Source organism: Hippoglossus hippoglossus, chromosome 9, assembly GCF_009819705.1.
Source record: "Hippoglossus hippoglossus isolate fHipHip1 chromosome 9, fHipHip1.pri, whole genome shotgun sequence".
In the NCBI taxonomy this organism is placed as follows: domain Eukaryota; kingdom Metazoa; phylum Chordata; class Actinopteri; order Pleuronectiformes; family Pleuronectidae; genus Hippoglossus; species Hippoglossus hippoglossus.
The window spans coordinates 26955179-26973481 of NC_047159.1; the positions used below are offsets into that span (position 1 = coordinate 26955179).

At 41.6% G+C, this 18303-nt stretch overlaps 1 protein-coding gene across 26 annotated transcripts in view; it reads right to left on the reverse strand.

The window, feature by feature from the left end:
- Positions 1–1823: 1823 nt before the first annotated feature.
- cacna1ba (calcium channel, voltage-dependent, N type, alpha 1B subunit, a) overlaps positions 1824–18303 on the reverse strand; it is a 128096-nt gene continuing 111616 nt past the window's right edge. For 22 of the 26 annotated variants that reach the window (XM_034595711.1, XM_034595706.1, XM_034595712.1 and 19 more), the window contains 7 exons: positions 17626–17807; positions 14677–14812; positions 14072–14191; positions 9993–10031; positions 8562–8793; positions 5785–5996; positions 1824–4155 (listed from right to left, as the gene is read on the reverse strand). In XM_034595711.1, the coding sequence (XP_034451602.1) occupies positions 3601–4155; positions 5785–5996; positions 8562–8793; positions 9993–10031; positions 14072–14191; positions 14677–14812; positions 17626–17807 (1476 nt within the window). In that variant the 3' untranslated portion in view covers positions 1824–3600. The remainder of the gene's footprint in view (positions 4156–5784; positions 5997–8561; positions 8794–9992; positions 10032–14071; positions 14192–14676; positions 14813–17625; positions 17808–18303) is intronic. The other 4 variants (XM_034595705.1, XM_034595702.1, XM_034595689.1 and 1 more) reach the window with 4 other exon arrangements.

Below are 18303 nucleotides of genomic sequence, written 5' to 3' on the forward strand. Positions count from 1 at the left end.
TTGACAAGCCCCAGAAAAAGGCAGTAAGTCTTTGCTTTTCATACAAGTGTGTTTACGGACATATTAGCTGTGTCCCAATTCCTTACAGCATACTGATAGTTCACAGTGTGTTTGGCGTCATCAGTACACACTGTAGTTTGTCCACCAGGAAGGATCCACTACTCCTTATAACTACATCTAACAAGTCTGTATAAAACTCTTTTACATCTGCCAACAACTGGTTTCAGAAGGATACTGTTAGATGACAAACAAGAAATCTGTATTTTACAATTTTTACTTTTAGGAAGATCAACAGACCAAACTGCCAATTTGGAATGATACTGGCAGTTGAATTTAACAGAAATAAATGTATTTGGTATTTATTCAAGCGTTTTTATGCCCCACACCTCACAGTTGTTGTTTTTTACTTTACCTTTTTCATATGCAGAGAGATAGTACAATAATTTTCCCTTTCTGTAACATTGCAAGATGAGGCATTTTTCAACATTTGAGTTGATTTCTCAAAGAAGATTTGATATTTATGAGTATGTGCTATTTGGAGCAGATCCAAGGAAAAATCCCGATCTAATGAATTTTATTGTGGTTTCATAAGAGAATTGTTGGACTTAAGCGGAGGTATACATCCTACTGAATGCCATTCTAGTTATATATATATATATATATATATATATATATAGAGAGAGAGAGAGAGAGAGAGAGAGAGATTTTCAGTGTGAACACTGTATGAACTGAAAACCAGCTCAGTTTGAATATGGTATGGATTTGGGACATAGCTAACAATGCAGGTGTGTTGTTAGTGTGGCTGGAGAAGTTAGTCACTCTAAACTGTTTCCTTCTGTGTGACCTTTGAACTCCAGCACAAACTGGCAGCTCTAGAAAAACAGAACCTTTTCATTCCCACTCCAAATCCTGATGTTTTATATGAAGGAATTAGCTTGCTGTAACTTTTCCTGCTGTCAATCTCCATGGTACAGTAGCTGCTGGAAATACATGGCATGACATTACAGGATCACTGCTGTTGTTTTTTGTTTTTGCCAGAAGTGAATGAGAGAGTGAAAAAAGAAGAAACCAAACCAAACATCAAACTGGATCAATAAATGCAAAATATATCAGATACCTACTGATGTTAATTTTAATCCATACACACACACACACACACACACACACACACACACACACACACACACACACACACACACACACACACACACACACACACACACACACACACACACACGAACAGGGCCCTTGTTGACTTAAATACCAATTTGCTACTGTGATCAGAAAGTGCACACACATTAACACCCCCCAGTCATTAGACTTTAGCTGACCAACACACAAACACACACACACACACACACACACACACACACACACACACACACACACACACACACACACACACACACACACACACACACACACACACACACACACACACACACACACACACACACACACACACACACACAGAACAGTCCAAATTCAGGAGCTTGTCAGGCTCCCTCTGTGACATCCTTTCCAATAAACATATAAAAAAGAGTTGGTCAGAGCAGGTGCTTGAACAGGTCTACAATCTAAACATGCACAACGTGTTACTGGCATTAATGCAACTGGATAAATATATTTATGCAGTTTTCAGAGCATTTCCACAATGTTATTCTGGCTGCCCCACCTACACGTAGTTTATCAAAAACAAGAAAAAGAATCAACGTTCAGAAGGTAATTATTCGATCCCTGTCTTTTCAGCGTACTGTAGGTTATCTCTCTCTCTCTCTCTCTCTCTCTCTCTCTCTCTCTCTCTCCCTCCCTCTCTCTCTCCCTCTCTCTCCTCGCAGATAAGGCTTTCTGTACAACATGTTTTCCGGCAGAGCTACATCCAGAATGAACCAAACATCTACTCAAGTGTGGATGCATTAGAAAACAGTTGACATTGCATCTTTTTCTACAGTATATCTAAAAGGATAGGCACTTCGTCATAAAACATCGCAAGAAACATTAGACCTGAAACGATGGCAAACCGGAAGCAGTTCACATAAAACACACCTTTGATGTTTTTTTTCTTCATGTCATACAAAAACAAATGGCTCAAAGAAAAAAGAACATCTACAAGAAAAGTTTTTATAGAAAATAAATCTGTTAGTCGGTTACTTTTGCTTCTCTCTTCAAGTTTGCAAGAAACAGGGAACAGATAAACAATCGCCGCTGCCTGTGTGACAGCACTTCATCTGTTCCACTGACCAGAGGGAATGTCATAAAGGATTAAGCATAATCATAGAATGGTACGGTCCTACACTAAAGAGCATCACAGCCATTTGTACGGTGTCATAATGTCTTTGAGGTTATTTATTTCCAAACATTTCAATGAAGGACTGACGGCTTTTTGTCCCGTTTCTATGTCGGCAGTGCCATCACTTTGTGTTGAACCTGCCATAGTGACTCTCAAACGCACTTCAGCGACTGTTAGAATCAATAGCAAAGTTTAATTTGAAAAGGAGATGCTCTGTTATACAGTATGTTGTGCTGTTGGGTGTAATGTTGACTGTTGCACCTCAAGTTCAACAACGCTGTTTGGTTCTATGTGTTAATCTGACTGCAGTGAGCAGTGTTCTCAGTTTGTCACGTATTGTTTTCAAATGTCTTTGCAAAGGTCATTTCACCTGGTAATCAGATCAGATCGTGTACAACTTAAAATTGAAGCTGAAGTAGTTCTAGCCCAATGGATGTTTTAGATTCTTTCAGCTTTTTGTTTTGGTTTGACAGCCTTTACTGTTCTGACTCTTATCATGGGAATAGCATTTAGCAGAAGAAGATATTTTTCTCATGATTAGATGAGACCATAGTGGAGCTAAAAGGAGCGTCACTGCTGGAATTTCATTCTCTGCTGATCAGAAACACGAGTCCAAATGAATGCTACGGTTGCACCGTGTCTGCTGGGTGTAGTTAGGTAACACGTTAGCCTTGTCAACTTGATTCAGTGATAGTACAATAGTGTTGTGTTTACAGTTTGTTGTGCTGCCTCCAAATGTCAGAAAAAAACTTGAATGCTGCTTTTGGTTATTGTAAAATTATTTTTGCCAAAAACTAATTGGAACATCCTTTAGAACAGAAATACATAGCATTGTGTTTTCTTAAATTGTTTCCCTGGTATACACACAGTACTTATGAATGACACATAGCAGGTCTGCTGGTCTATCTACTGTACACCATTAAAGCAAAGAGGTATTACCATTGTAACATACACATACATTGTGTTTGTACTGTAATGCAGTTTGAGGGTCGATATGGTGGTGTCAACAAAACACCGAAGTCAAAGCAAATCAAGGATAGCTACTGAAAGATACATGTATCTGACTACTGCTCAGTTTGTTGATGCTATGTGCCCTTTGACAAAGATGATGATTTCTTGATCACATTCAAATATTACCCATTTCAAGTGTTCTCCTTTTATAGATGTTCTCCCACACCTTAGCTCACTCAGTTAGGATTCAAATACAGCATTAAACACACAGTGACAATGTAAACTAAAGCCTTTAAAGAAGATGATAAAACTCATCACAGTTCCTCAAAATGCATTAAAAAGGTTGGTTTAAAGCCATGCTAGCACCATTCATCCTCCTCTGCCTCCTGGTAATACCTGGGTGCCCTGACGCCAGAGCCTGGGCTGGTGTTGCCCCCAAAGCTGAAGTGGTACCCATTGGGCACCCCAAGGTTCTGCTGTGGAGCCGGAGGCAGGGCTCCCATCATGCGAGGCAGTGCGGTCCAAGATGAGCGTCCGGTACGGGGGCTGGGCGAGAATGACGCCACATCCTGGAAGACGTCCAGCTGGTCCCGAAGGCTGCCGTAAGGGCTGCCCAGGGCATCGCCGTGGCCCCGGCCCAGGAAGGGCTCGGAGCTGATACGAGTGACGGGGCAGGGGATGTGGAGGGAGCTGCTGTGCCGGATGGCGTTGTGCTCCGACAGGCCGCGGCTCAGCCGGCCGGGACTCACAGAGGCCTGGCTGGACACAAAGTGCACGGGGGAGGAATTGGCAGTCTTGTAGGCCACCCCTGGCCGTGGGGTAAGGGGGGTCTGGGGGAGCTGCCGACGTCCGCGGCTTGGCGTGCTAGAACTGGAACTCAATGCCACTGGGCTGCCTTTAACCCAACCACTGCCCTAGATGAAAATTGGACAAGCAATTTGAAACGAGAGAACGATGACCAAAATATGTAAGAGTGAAAAGGTAAAGGGAAGGAAACAAGGACAGGGCCGCCAGAGGGAGGAAAGGAGAAGAAAGGAAAGACACCAAAATACGATGTCACAAAAGATGACAGAACAAATGAGGGACAGAACAAAGACAGAGAAGACAAGCACGAATGGAAAGGTAATGGCAGACAGACAAAAAGGATGGAAATGATGAAGAGAGAAAGTGGGAAAAGAAGTGAAAGGCCATGAGAGGCTGCACTACAGGCAGACAGAGGAGACAGTATTAAGAGCATGCAGAGGAATCACAATAACACCTCGACAGTCAACACAGTATCTGCACCATGCTGCTCTAAGGTTGCACTGCTCTATGAGTCATCTTACTGTTTAATATGCAGATATGTAGCATGTAGCAGTGTAAAACACATCCACCCACTGTGACTCACCTCAATTATTTAACATAGAATTTATGTATTGCACAAACATGCACACAAAATTAAAGTTTGTGTTCAAACCATTTTTTATGATGTCAGCACCCTGTTGACGCCACACAATTTATTTAATGAGGTCCTGATTTGTGTGCTTAACATTGTAATGTTTCATCTCTTTTATTTATCCTGTCATTTGATTCTCCAACATTTCCAACATGATGATTCTAAAGTTGTTTTAAGATTCTTGCGCCAACGCTCGAGGATGCATACTCCAGCCCCACGTCTCTATGAAGTTACAATATCATGTGAGAAAAATATAGTACAATGGAAGGTATATGTCTATATGTGATTATTTAAAACCAATTTAAATGAAGTCACAAGCAACCAATTATTGTCTGAAAATGTTGAGATGTACTTTTCACGACATAATTATTATGGCTTTCCAGTTTACTTTTTTATATCACATAATTTGTATTTGCCTATGTATGTAACCTTTCCTCTTTATTTCTGTACCAGTTGGGGAAATAGGTTTGGATAATGTTTTATCTAATTGGACTTTGGTTCTAAAGCATCTAAAAAAATCTGGATCCCATCAAATCCATCTTTCCTAAAGTCAGTTTCAAAAGCCACTCACACATGAGGAAATAGTTTGTTGAGGACTATTTTCTGCTGAGGATGAATACACAATTGGTTTGCTCGTGATTATTTAGTGACTGTGTGTGTACTGTAGCTGATCATTCAATTCTATTCAGCCTAGACTAGATTTTATATTTATGCAAAATGAATGAAAATTGGTTACATAGGCCTTTTACATAAAATAAACTGATTTACTGTTTCCACATATTTGTATCAGCAGGACGATATACGTTTGTTTGGAGGTGTATGAATCTCAGCAGTAAAATGAAGAATTGAGCTAATTACTTTTAATCAACCATCAACACTGCCATGAAATATAATATTAATATCACTTTGATCACAATCCACACTCCTCTAAATACTATTCTAATTATTACGAGCAGCAGCACGAGAGGTTCAGTGTTTTGGAGTTCGGAGTTTTCCATCTTGTTTAGAATCACATTCAGGGGGGACAGCAGAAATCACAGATCGTAAATGAAGTCAGATAAACTTCAAGCCTCATCTGGCCCTATTCTACAGGCCTGTGCCCTCCCACCTGCTTGTTGCTGGTTTCCTGCCCCTCACAGGGGGAGGCGGCACAGCTAGCGGTGGCAGATTTGCTGTGGCAGTGTTCCCGGCTGCAGAAGCGGTCGCAGGAGTAGTAGCGCTGCTTGTCCACAGAGGAGTGGTGGTGTTTCCTCTCGTGTGAGCGTCCGCGGTCATGGGCCCGCTCTCTGGAGGCAGCTGGGTCAGACGCCGGCTCTTCTGGTGCACCCAGGGAGAAGGGGAAATATTCCAACGTGAAAGTGTATGTTTCCGTGTTGAAGATAATATTAAAGTTCTGACTTTTATATATTCTGACGTCGATGCTTTGGTTCACTGCTGAGGACAAATTTGAGTGACAGTGTTGTTAAGGGATATTTCTGATTTGTAATAAATAGGAATCTGTAGTCATTATTCCCACCAGACAATTGTCACACTATATAAACGTGACAGCTCCCAGAAGTGAAGCCAAAACATCTTGATTGCCCCCTGGTGGCTGGCTGCAATCCTAAATCCCACCTCCTCCATGTTAGAGGATGGGACATGGACCAAACTACACATGTACACATCAGATACATTTTTCCAAACATGGTTTCTGTCATTTAGCTAGTTTTTGCCACACTGACCTATGTTCAAGTTGTGTTGTATTTAGTGACTGTAAGCTATAAACAGGGGAGACGTCATGATTGACAGCAGAGACTGACTTGGGATTGGTCAGGCAGGTGTGTGGGTGGGACCTTGAGTCCACTCCTTGATCACTACTGCACAGACTCTCCTCCAAATAGTATCACCAGTGCAAGATTGCAGCACTGGTATCCAATATGACATTTTTGCACAGTGGGAGGAAGTGGAGATGTGTCATCCATCATTAGTTACAGTGATTTATCACAATCACAAAAACAAAGGGTAAACAGCATGAACAACATCAGGACCCTGAACCTGGAGCCACTAAATGGAACTCTGCCATATTCGCTTTTAACATTTACACATGCACTTTTCCTGTTATCACAAGGTAAATCGTCTGCTTTGAAAAAGTGAAGAAAATAGCATTAACACTTACAAATGCAGAGTAGATGATTAATGGAAGTAGCATGTATCAAAGACTTCATGTTTTAATGTCTCTGAGCATGTGAACATGTAACTGTGTGCTCTGTAGGAGGACAACCCCAAATGAAGACAGAGCACAGCCATGCTAGCAGCTCTGTGAGGCCGTACAGACGCAGCGTTGCTCTGAGCGAAACAGTATCACTGTCACTGTGACAATGGTATCATGGTGATGTTTAGCAGATAAAATAATTACCATGTTTCCCATCAGTATAGTACAAAACAAGCTAGTATATGTAATTAGAGTACACTGCTGTTCCACATAGAGACAGCTCCATGTGCAGCTGTTTTATCTCTATTATTATTATTATTTTTTGGACGCCTCTGCAGAAGTATTCTGACAGACTGTGACAGTTTTCACACACAGCCTACCCCTGCAGAGCGGCTGCCTAGTAATTAGTGGGGGGTTGGCTGTGCATGTCTGTCAGTCTCTTTTATCTAAGTAATAAACTGCTGCTGTCTCGCAGCCGACACAGAGAGAACACTGCTGATATCTGTCACAGCTGAGACCCTGTGTGTGTGTGTGTGTGTGTGTGTGTGTGTGTGTGTGTGTGTGTGTGTGTGTGTGTGTGTGTGTGTGTGTGTGTGTGGGGGGGGGGGGGGGGGGGGGGGGGTGGGGGTGTCACAACTGCTGTGTCTGTCAAGAAGTGTTTGTCAGTGAAGGCTTTTTCAAGCTCAGTAATTTTTATTGATTATCTATTACATGCGATAAGATTTGGTTCACTCTTCTGACTTATTTGTGGATTCTTTTTTCTGCCTTCATGCGTTCATTCATAGCTTAAGCTATAAGATTTTGCTCATTTGCAAAGTTTAAGCAAAACTGCTTAGCTCCCTGTCAGAGAGTTACATGACAAGATTAATAGCACTCTAATATCTATTTAACAGATTTAAGGTTAGAGCCAGCAGTTTAGCAATAATCCTGGAAACAGGAGGCAAAATCTGTCTGGAAGTCCAAAGAAAACAAAATCTGCCAACCTGCACTTCGGAAGTTCACTACTTAACATGTTACATCTCATTCATTTCATCCGTAGAAAACCAGCTTTTATAAAAATGACAATGTAGCCTTTGCTGGACCATTTCTTGGTGCTTGGCAGTTGCCAGGCAACCTAGAGAGACTCCTAGAATGCGAGTAGGTCCATCTAATTCTTTGAATGCATTGTCGACAAACAAGGATTTATGATCATGGGAATATCAGTCCAGAATACAGTGAATCCCAGGTTAACCTTGGACTCAAGGACAGACATGAAGAGGACTATGGTTATCCTTAGTTTGAAAACTACAGACTGAATTAAGAGAGAATTCATTTCCGTACATGATAAAATATCTACATTTGGACATGTACACAAAACTTGTCAAATAGACTAAACAAGTCTGGGCTTGTTTAGTCAATTCTATAGTTTTTTATATGTTCACTTACTGTCATTTTCTTGTATTTTATTTTCTAAATGACTGTAGTTACAGGACAGCAGGTGTAACAGCATTCCTGGGTTTTTTGTGTGTGTAACTACTGTCTCAGTTCCTCCTCAAGAGGTCACCGAGGAGTAAAACAAAGTCTGAGAGTGAGTGTACTGCTTCATACTGGACATAATGACATAGACTTGAAGGTGCCTTGGTTGAAATAACCAACAGAAGACCCAGTCTACACTGTGTACGTGTGTGTGTCGGAGTGTGTAGGGGCTGACTCACCAGCAGAGCCTGGAGGTTGTCCACCTAGAGGTGTATCCAAAGACCTCTGCCTTTTCTCTCTCTCCCTGTCTTTATCTCGGTCTCGGCGGTGGTGGCAGCGGTGGTGGTGATGGTGGTGAGGTCGGTCCTGGCTGGGTTTCTCCAGGGTGTAGTCTCTCAGGTTGACCTCCTGGGGTCGCTGTGGAGCCGCAGTGGAGGCTGAGCGCTTCATAGGGCTGGCATCAGGGACAGACTGAGGGGGTGGGGGGGGGACAGAGAAGACCACTGAGAATCATGTGATGAGACACTCACACAGTGAGCTGCTGGGTGACCGTTTTCACTGCAGGTGGTATGTTCAGGTGCATATAGACTGTAAAAGGCAAGAAACCAGAAATGAATTGAGTTTCTAAGGACACTGACTTTCTCATTTGTTGACCGCTGGCCGGCACCTGCAGCTCTGACTTAACCACAATCTTATTGTCTGTTGAAGGATAAAGGAGCAGGTGTTCCATACAAAGCAGTGGGAGTTCATTCATTAAAGCTGAGCTCCCTTTATTTACAGTCATTTGTTAGTAACCTCCACTCACTAATGTCTGATGAAATGTCTCACATGGTATAAGTCTTTGGTAAATGTATTTTACATACTAAAAAGTTTTTTTTTAAATTTGATCGTATGGATTAATTGCTGAACCAAACTGAAGAAAATGATAAATGTTCCATTAGGAGTCATTAGATGTTTGTATTTTAAAGAATTAAATCAGACCTTTTCTCCACATATTTGACCTGGATCAGGGCAGTGGCCACCGCTCCAAGGTCATTACATAAAATATACAAATTTTATATCTTTTCTCTACAAGGATTACACACCTGGTCAAAAACTAAATAGGGCTCTGTTGGGGGCAATTTCGACTCATGAATTATATCATTATTATATTGTAGTATTTCAAAGATACTGGCTACAGCTCTTTCTGGACCCACTGTGTTTTTCTTTTGTGTGTCATTATACGCACAAATTATATTTGTATAGCCCATATTCACAAATCACAATTTGTCTCATAGGGCTTTAACAAGGTGCAACATCCTCTGTTCTTAGCCTTCAACAAGAGTAAGAAAAAACTACCAAAAAAACCCTATTAAAAGGGTAAAAAACGTAGAAAAACATAGCTCAACTATACTCTGTAAACACTGTACACTGTAAAAGCATATGCTGGTGTCTTCTCTGATACAACCACCGGGGGGTGTCAGAGCTGGAAGTTACCAAATGTTCCACAGAGAAGCTTTAAATCAGGTTCATGATACAGAATAAAACACATCTGGTTGTATGGTGATGTTAACCCATGTGAATCCATGTGATCCTCTGACCTCATTGAGGTTTGATAATAAGCCAAAATATGCACAATGGCAAATCACAAGCAGTCATATACTGTGTGTTGTGTGACAGCGTGTACATACGGCAAGATGGACCCCCGGAGTTTGGTGTGAGGGGCCCCACTGAAAGAAAGAACAGCAGATTAAAGAGATGAGGGACATTATGCAGTATTAGCAGCAGCTACAGTTTGTGTTAATACAAGTGATCAAATCTTTTAATGTAATGTAAATAAAGCCTTTTAATTTATAGAATAAACATATAAGCCTATTGAAAATGTATGCTCTACAGGTATAATGGGACAGGGGGTAAGTGACAACCTTACTGTCTTCCACAATATCGAAGTAGCACTTTGATAATTTCTCCAGTTATGGTCCTGTATCTGAGCTTAAGTAAAACAACAGTAGCAGCACAATGTACTACAGCATCAATAGTAAATGTACAGTGAATGTATTGTGATTAATAGCCTATCAGATATACTGTAATAGCCTATTTCATCACTGATAAGTTAAAAAAATTGATTAAGCGAGCAGAGTATTCATGTGGATGTACACATGCGTTATCTAAGCTTCATCTGACAGTGATATCTACAAAGTAATGGAACGTCAAGGAGGAATCCTGTCATCACCACCTAACTTCAGTATACAACCACCAGTTCAAGCACCAGGACTCCATCAGATCATCATTCTACCTCAGTGGTTGGACTTGTTGTGGCCGCTTCTTACTTTCTACGACTCTGAACTTTTCTGTCTGCCTCGCTTCTCTCTCCTGTCTGTTTTTGCGCAGGATCCAGCAGCCGTCCAAACATTAACTCCATACTCAGCCTGCCACAGCTCTGCCCAGCTCTCAGTTTGGCCTCTGTTCGGTTCTCAGCCTGCTGTTCAGCCTTTGGAACATGAACCCTACTTCTGGATTGCCCCAGACTGTCAGCCTGCATGTTCAGTATTACATTTTGTCATCGAGAGTGTCTAGGCTCAGCCTTAAAGATAGGGTGAGGAGTTTGGACATCCGGAGGGAGCATGGAGTAGAGCTGCTGCTGCCAGTTGAGCTGGTTTGGGCATCTTATGGGGATGCCACCCGAGCGCATTGGAGCTTTTCCAAGCAGAGCCAGCTGGAAGCACACTCTGGGGTAGACCCAGAACTAGCTGGAAAGATTCTATATCTCATCTGGCCTGGGTGCATCTCAAAATCCCCCAGGAGGGGCTACGAAGTGTTGCTGGGGAGAAGGATGTCTTCAACACCCTGACCTCAGATAACCGGAAGAAAATGGAATGAAAAGATAAAAACTTTCAAACTCAGTTTGACTCCAATTCCTGAGTCCTGCCCACTTTACCTGAAACATCACAGCCAGTATGAAAATAAGCACTGCTCACTCCCCCAGCCCCTGACTCTTCCTCTGTAACTCCTGTAGATACTCTCTCTCTCTCAGAACATATCAGCATCAATGCCTTCTGTCTTTGCCTGCCAAACTTGTTCTTTGGAGAGAGCCCAAAAGGTGCATACCTTACAAATTAAAATGGGAGTTCTGTTCATGCTGTATTAAAAGGTGATGAAACTGCAAACAGGATCTAATGTCCAATATCACCTGGGTTAACATAACTGAGCGTGGGCTTTGCTTTCTCTGTGACTTGATTGTGAAGTCAGGCTCACTGACAGACGCTGAGGTTTTCTCATGTCACCACAGCACAGAAATGGATCTTGAAGAGCAGAACAGGTCTTAAAGATTTCATCTCCTGATCGTGGCTAAGCTGAGCTCAAATTAAGGAAAAGAAAAGCAACGGCAAGAGTGACAGATAAACTACTGCAACTGAGAACTGGAGTTCACAGTACAGTTCCCATCATGCCCTACAGCAGCAGCAGTTTCTGAAGGCCACCATTCATTCAACTGGCTAAAGGATTTCCTGCCCTTGGCTCCAAAAGGTGAGAAAAATAAGAGAGTGAGTCAACAAGGCAACCTGCCACCCCCGTTCTTCACCTCCTTTCATTATTCCTGCAGATTCTCTCACTGCTACTGTAACACATTTACCCGTCTTCCCCTCCAATGAATCTCGGGCCCAGAGCCATTTGGAGCCACAACCATCTTTTCAGTTGGCAGAAGAAAAACAATACAGGACAAATAGCTGGAGGCCTGCCAGGATCTAATCAGATTACTGTAGACTTCTCCTCTGCAGTGAAAGTAGGATCAACAGCCGCTCTTCCAAATGGGCTGTGAAAGGAATGCACTTTAAATGCACAAATCAATCAACATCAACATCACTCAGGAAATGAGGCCCCTTATTATATTTCTTAGGATCCAGTGAAAGATTCATTTGGAGTGTTTCAGCCTTAACCGGATGAAACGTGAGGCCGAGCTCCTGCATGCTTTGGCAGTAGAAATGGTTCAATCACTACACCATTACAGAGAAGCATTACTGGGGGCTATTTTCTGTAATGTGGGCACAGAAATCCTTTTTCCTTCAAGTTCCACACCCTACAAGTTGAATAAGAGTTATAGGTATTCTGAAGATGTAGTGTTTATTTTGTGTACATAAACTGTGACAAAAAATGGACATCCTTTTCCAAGACTAAAACAACACAAGAGACCTCACTAAGTAAAATTTCAAAACAAAAACTGTGAGGAAATAAATTATAAGTTCTGTCAACAAATAAAACTAAAGAACCTAAGTATAGATGACTGTGCAAATGAACTAATAACTTTTTAATGCAGTCTTATTCAGCAACCTGAATGTATCTGTGGAATCATGTATTTTACAGTGACTTCAGAGAGTATTCACATTTCATTGGGTTGTAGTTTTAATTTTAAATGGATACAAAAAATATTTTTTGCTCTACACTCAATAATCCATACATGTGACACAGTGAAAATATGTTTGGAGATAGTTTTGCTAATGTGTTAAAAATTAAAAAGTGAAATAATTGAGTAATAATTCATAACGTTACACAATCTTCTTATGCAGCAGTTACAGCTTCGTCTTTGTTGCACATCCGCATTTGTGAAGTTTATCTCAGTCTTCATAACAGATTCTCTGACACCAACAGTTTGTGCTTTAAGTCTGGACTTTGTCTGGGACACTCATGGACAGTCAGAGCCTTCTAAGACTCTCCAGTGTTGTCTTGGCTCTTTGTTTCTCCTAAGTCTCTGGTCACATTCAACATGTGACCAGAGACATTTTCAAGGTCCTCTCTGTATTTGGCTGCATTCATCCTTTAATCAGTTCTGACCAGAGTCATTGTCCCCTGCAGCTGAGAAGACACCAGACTTGTTCCAGTTCACAGTTATTGAGGCCACTGTGCTCATGGGAACACTCAACACTTTGGAAATGGTTCTATATCTTTGCTCTGATCTGTTTATCCATGATGGTTTTGAAGAGGTCTACTGAGATACCCTTGGACTTTTTGTCCTGACATAAAGTGTGAATCATGGGACCCTATATACACAAGTGTGTGTCTTTGTAAACTCTCGTGAAATATCCAGTCAGTCCCCAGGTGGATAGATAAAGCAAACAGAATGCTCCTGACCACAGTTTGAAGCCACAGCAAAGGTTGTGAATAATTTCCTTTTTAGATTTTTAATAAACCATAACACTTTCTGACTAAGCTTGAGAGGATCTGTCAGGAAGAATGAAATAACCTGCACGCATCCAGGTGTGTAAAAGACTGGAAGCTGTGATTCTACAAAATAGAGAATGAAGGCTCTAAACACTTTTGTAAAGTTTTTGATTGATAATAAATTTGCAAAACTTTCAGAAAACATGTTTTATTGTGTCATTAAAGACTATTGTCTTGAAGGATGCAAATAACATTTATATTCATTTTAAATGTAATCTCTAAAAGTGCAAAGAGTAAATGGTTCTGAAGAGGCTCCTGATTAGTTAAACAGCATCATCTCCTCCCCATTTAATCTCTGTGATTCAGTTACTTGACCTTTGCGGATTCAGCCCATCAACAAAGGAGGCTGCTTTCTCACTCAAGCTAAACACAGACAATGAGCAATTCTTCTGGGAAGAAGTGGGTGAATTCAGTTCCTGCTCTGAGAGGACCAGTAGCTGTGATTGACTGAGGAGAGTCAGTATATTTTACCGCAACAGAGCAGAATGACTCGGGCACCGTGTGTGAACACTTACTTTCTGCTGTGAAAAGGTACAGTGTGCAGATGAGGTGTTACCTGCAGCTCAGCACTGAGTCGAGGCATAGAAGCAGCTCTGCCCTGGTTCTCCAGACCTGTGCCAGGGACTGGGATTGTACTGCTGACACTGGTCTCCATCTTCCTCATCTCCACTGACTCCTAAACACACGCACACACACACACACACACACACACACACACACAAGCACATTAGCATCATTGCTGTGTGGGGGTGGAGTGGACTAATTAATTTTCCTCTTTACCTCTCCTTAAGCAACATGATTCTTCAGCAGCTGTTTAACAACTTGAACCCTATGATTTATGACACTTAGACATGCATTGATCACCTCTTACCCAAACAAGAGAAATGTTATAAAGCCGATCACACTAACTGGGCACACTGCAGTAATACATGCAGTAGGAAGTTTGGACTTAATATAACACCAGTAAACAATGAGCTCATGGACACATCTCTACAGTTAACTGTTTCATGTAGCCCCTGTTCAGACATCAGCATTAAGATCCTCTCGTACTGTAGACAACAACCTGTGTGATGGGATCTCAAATGTGTCCTCAGTGTGTCTTGAGCGCTCTCACGTCTGTAAATACAGTGCCACACGCACACACCATGTGTTGGACGGTACCTGAACGATGGCAGTGTCTGGTGTATCCTCTGATGGGCCCCTGGACATGCTTCTTTTACTCTTAGCTCGGGGCCCCTCCTTGGGTTTCTCCATCACCCAGGAAGCTGATACCTTGATGTTGTGATCGTGACCAGGCCTGTGTGTTACAGCAGTCACAGCTGTGCATTATAATAACAATAATAATAATAATAATAATAATAACAATAATAATAATAATAATAATAATAATAATAATAATAATAATAATAATAAACAGTGTGAATCCTAGCAAACAAGTTTACATGTTTCACTCTGCAGACCCTCAAATGGAACTCAATTTCATAACTGATAGCATCTGAACATTTTAATTACCAATGCTTGAATCCACTATAGTAGTTATACAGCTGTTAGACAATAATTGACATACACTGTAAGAATCAATTTTAATGACACAGTAAATTACCCAGTAAAAACAAACATTGAAAACGGTCCTGTTATGTGAGCCTCTTCCTCTGATACACAGTGATATGTTGTTACAATGTCAGTGCAATTGGCCCATGTATGTGTTCTGATCTAGTATAGAGTAGAGTCTAGTATAGTCTTATGGATGTTTCACCTGATCTGAAGAGCTTCCTCATTTCTGACTGAACACTCATAACCCTCGTTTCATTTATTGTTCCACATATAACAACATTCACACTCATTCTGTCACAATTGACAGGTCTGCACATAATCATAATCATAATCATAATCATAATCATAATAATAATAATAATAATAATAATAATAATATAGTGCAGTTAGGTATGATCATTCCCAAAGACGTGATGTCATTCTGTCAGAGCTGAAGAGGCTTTTCAGATTCAAGGTGGAGTGTCCAAGTCCAACTCTCTACCCATTAAACAACATGCTAATTTGTTGATCTGAATAAAAATGTGTGTGTGTACTGCCAAGAAGCAGAATACAGAGAGTACAGTGTACAAACCCCTGCAGCAAACCTCCTCATTAGAGAAGGTCTCCAGACAGGTAAAGGATCAGGATGGCAAACTCTGCTACTGTCAAAGAAGATTTACGATTCTCTTATACAGTTCAAAGGGTTCCTACCCTGGAGGCTTCTGACATCCACACTGTTCAGATTGGAATTAGGCCTTGCGATTATACAACAACACAACATAAACATGTTTTGATGAGTCACGATCAGTAACAGTCATCCAGTGCGAAATATACCCTATGGTAATCATTTTGTATGGTGGCCCCTAAGGACAAAGCCCACAAAGGAGTGAGCACAAACATTAATGAGGAAAAACTCCAAATCCAGAAATGGAAATACAACTAGAACAACAACACTACAGTTGTTTGCCTCTGCCAACCAGTGCAACTTCACTCTACATACAATGAGGTCACCATGACCTTTGACCACTGAAATCTAATCACTGGTTCAATTTGTAAAGAAATTCCCTCAAGGTGTTCCAGAGATGCTGCATTCATTACATTACATGTCATTTGGCAGACACTTTTATCCAAAGCTACTTACAATTAGTGCGTTTAACATCTATGAGGGGCCATTTTAGGGATTCAGTATCTTGCCCAAGGACACTTCAGCATGCAGATGGGGAAGACTGGAATCGAACCGCCTACCTTCTGGTTGGAGGACGACCACTGTACCTTTTTTTTTCTAAATCACTCGCTGTGTTGTTTTTTGAAATATGTTAGAATTCTCTTTGGTCTCAGGGTTGTGATATAGGATTTGTTGCTGTCAGTTTGTCTGAAGGCAAAGCTGAATACATAATGAATACATGCTTTATTGGACAGTTTAACAACACCTCTGTGGACGAGAGGTTAGTCTGTATCGATAGATCTCTACATCTATAAACAAAAAGGTGCAGAGACAGTACAGTCTGTTAATATACAATAAGGACCGGTGTGCTGTAGCATATTTCTCTTAATGTTTGTGCTTCGTGTCTTGTATGTGCTTTGTCCTGGAGGGCCTCTACAGCTTGGTGTTAAAGAGCAACGATCATGGTGAGGAGGTAGCTCACGGAAAACAAAGCTGTTTGGTGTTACTGGAGATAATTACTGAGCCTTTATTCATCACCCACGGTCTTCACTGAAAGAATGCTGGAAACACAAGCACACCAAGCATTGCAGCTGTGCACAGCTGGGATTTCAGTGTAGCAGCCCTGACATGTAACAGGCATGAGGAGGCACACATTAGCCGCCCTCTATGTGGCTGAGAAGCTGAAACACAGCTCAGAAGAGAAGCATAAATCAGCCTCTGGTACCTGATCATTACAACAAAAATAATCTGCCCTTGATGTGGTAAATTGAAGTCTCTTTTCTTTCCACCTCATACTGTAAACCTGACATACAGCCTGGAGCAGCTGCAGATGTACGATAGATTCAGTGGAGTCTTATATTGTCAGTCTTGACACAGTAGAAGTTAGTTTTGGTGTTATTAATATAGTATTCAAGTGGTAAAACACATCTCACTGATTGGTTGTGATGTTGAAAACCTGACTTGAAGTTTTTGTCTTGGTTTATAAACCCAGCTGCTTTTGCATCAGTTTTTCAGACGCAGATGTATAGTAGTGTATTTCTCAAAAGGTGCCACAGACTGGAGACACGGTTAGCTGTGCGGGTGCAGGTTATGTTTTACTGCTGTCTGTTTGTTTGTAAACTGGATTACTAGTTAAAACTACTGGTCAGATCATCATTTTCTGAGATAGTTGATTTCATAGAAATACCATTGCTTAAGTTTGGTTTTGTGCTCTCCTTCACCTTCTGTTGAGGTCAGTCCCTGAACCGGCCCGGCAGCATCTGATATCTTAGTAAATCTCTCACAATACACACAGACTGCGACTCAAAAAGTAAAGCTGGCCCCCGGCCTTTTGTAAGGTAGGTTGGGTAAGTAAAGTCACTTTCAGCTTGGATGTTAAAATAAAGTTTCACTTCCTGGAGCATTGAACTTACTGCGTGACTCCATTGTTGAGGGAGTTGGAGCTAGGTCTGGTCTGTGGCTGCGACTTGGCATGGGATTTCTGCTGGGGCAGAAGAATGCTTGGAGGCTCCACACTGTTAAACATCATAGGCAGGTCTTTCTCCTGCATGTGAGTCAGAGGCAGCAATGGCTTAAACAGAGCCCCGACCTTGCACTGTGGAGGAGAGATGGATGGCAACATGCTGAAGACATTCAGAGGCAGCAAGCAGAATATTGCTGGGCCCAGATCGCACAGCGGGGGGGGGGGGGGCTCAGATGTGGAGTCTGGAGCCACAATATTCATTTCTCGCAGTCATGCTTGTATGTAGGGCATGTGTGCATCTGTGTGAGGGTTTGTGTATGCAGAAACAAACAGCTGTGCGGTAGATGTGCAAGGTTGCAAATAACTGCCAACGAGCAGCCAAATACATACTCATCTATGGCTGTGACGTGTAGGTGTGCCTTTAATATAAACTGTTTTCATAGGTAACCAATCACTGGGGGCTTTTACACTGAAAACGTTCAATTGTGAAAGCGGATGATCAGTTTTGTAATCCACCACTGAATGGTAAGTGGATACAAAAGCATCTTCTTTGCATGCAGTCTCACAATCAAAGTGTGTACCAGTGTTTGCAAACACGATGTAATTTGGCGCATGCGTACAGGTTTCA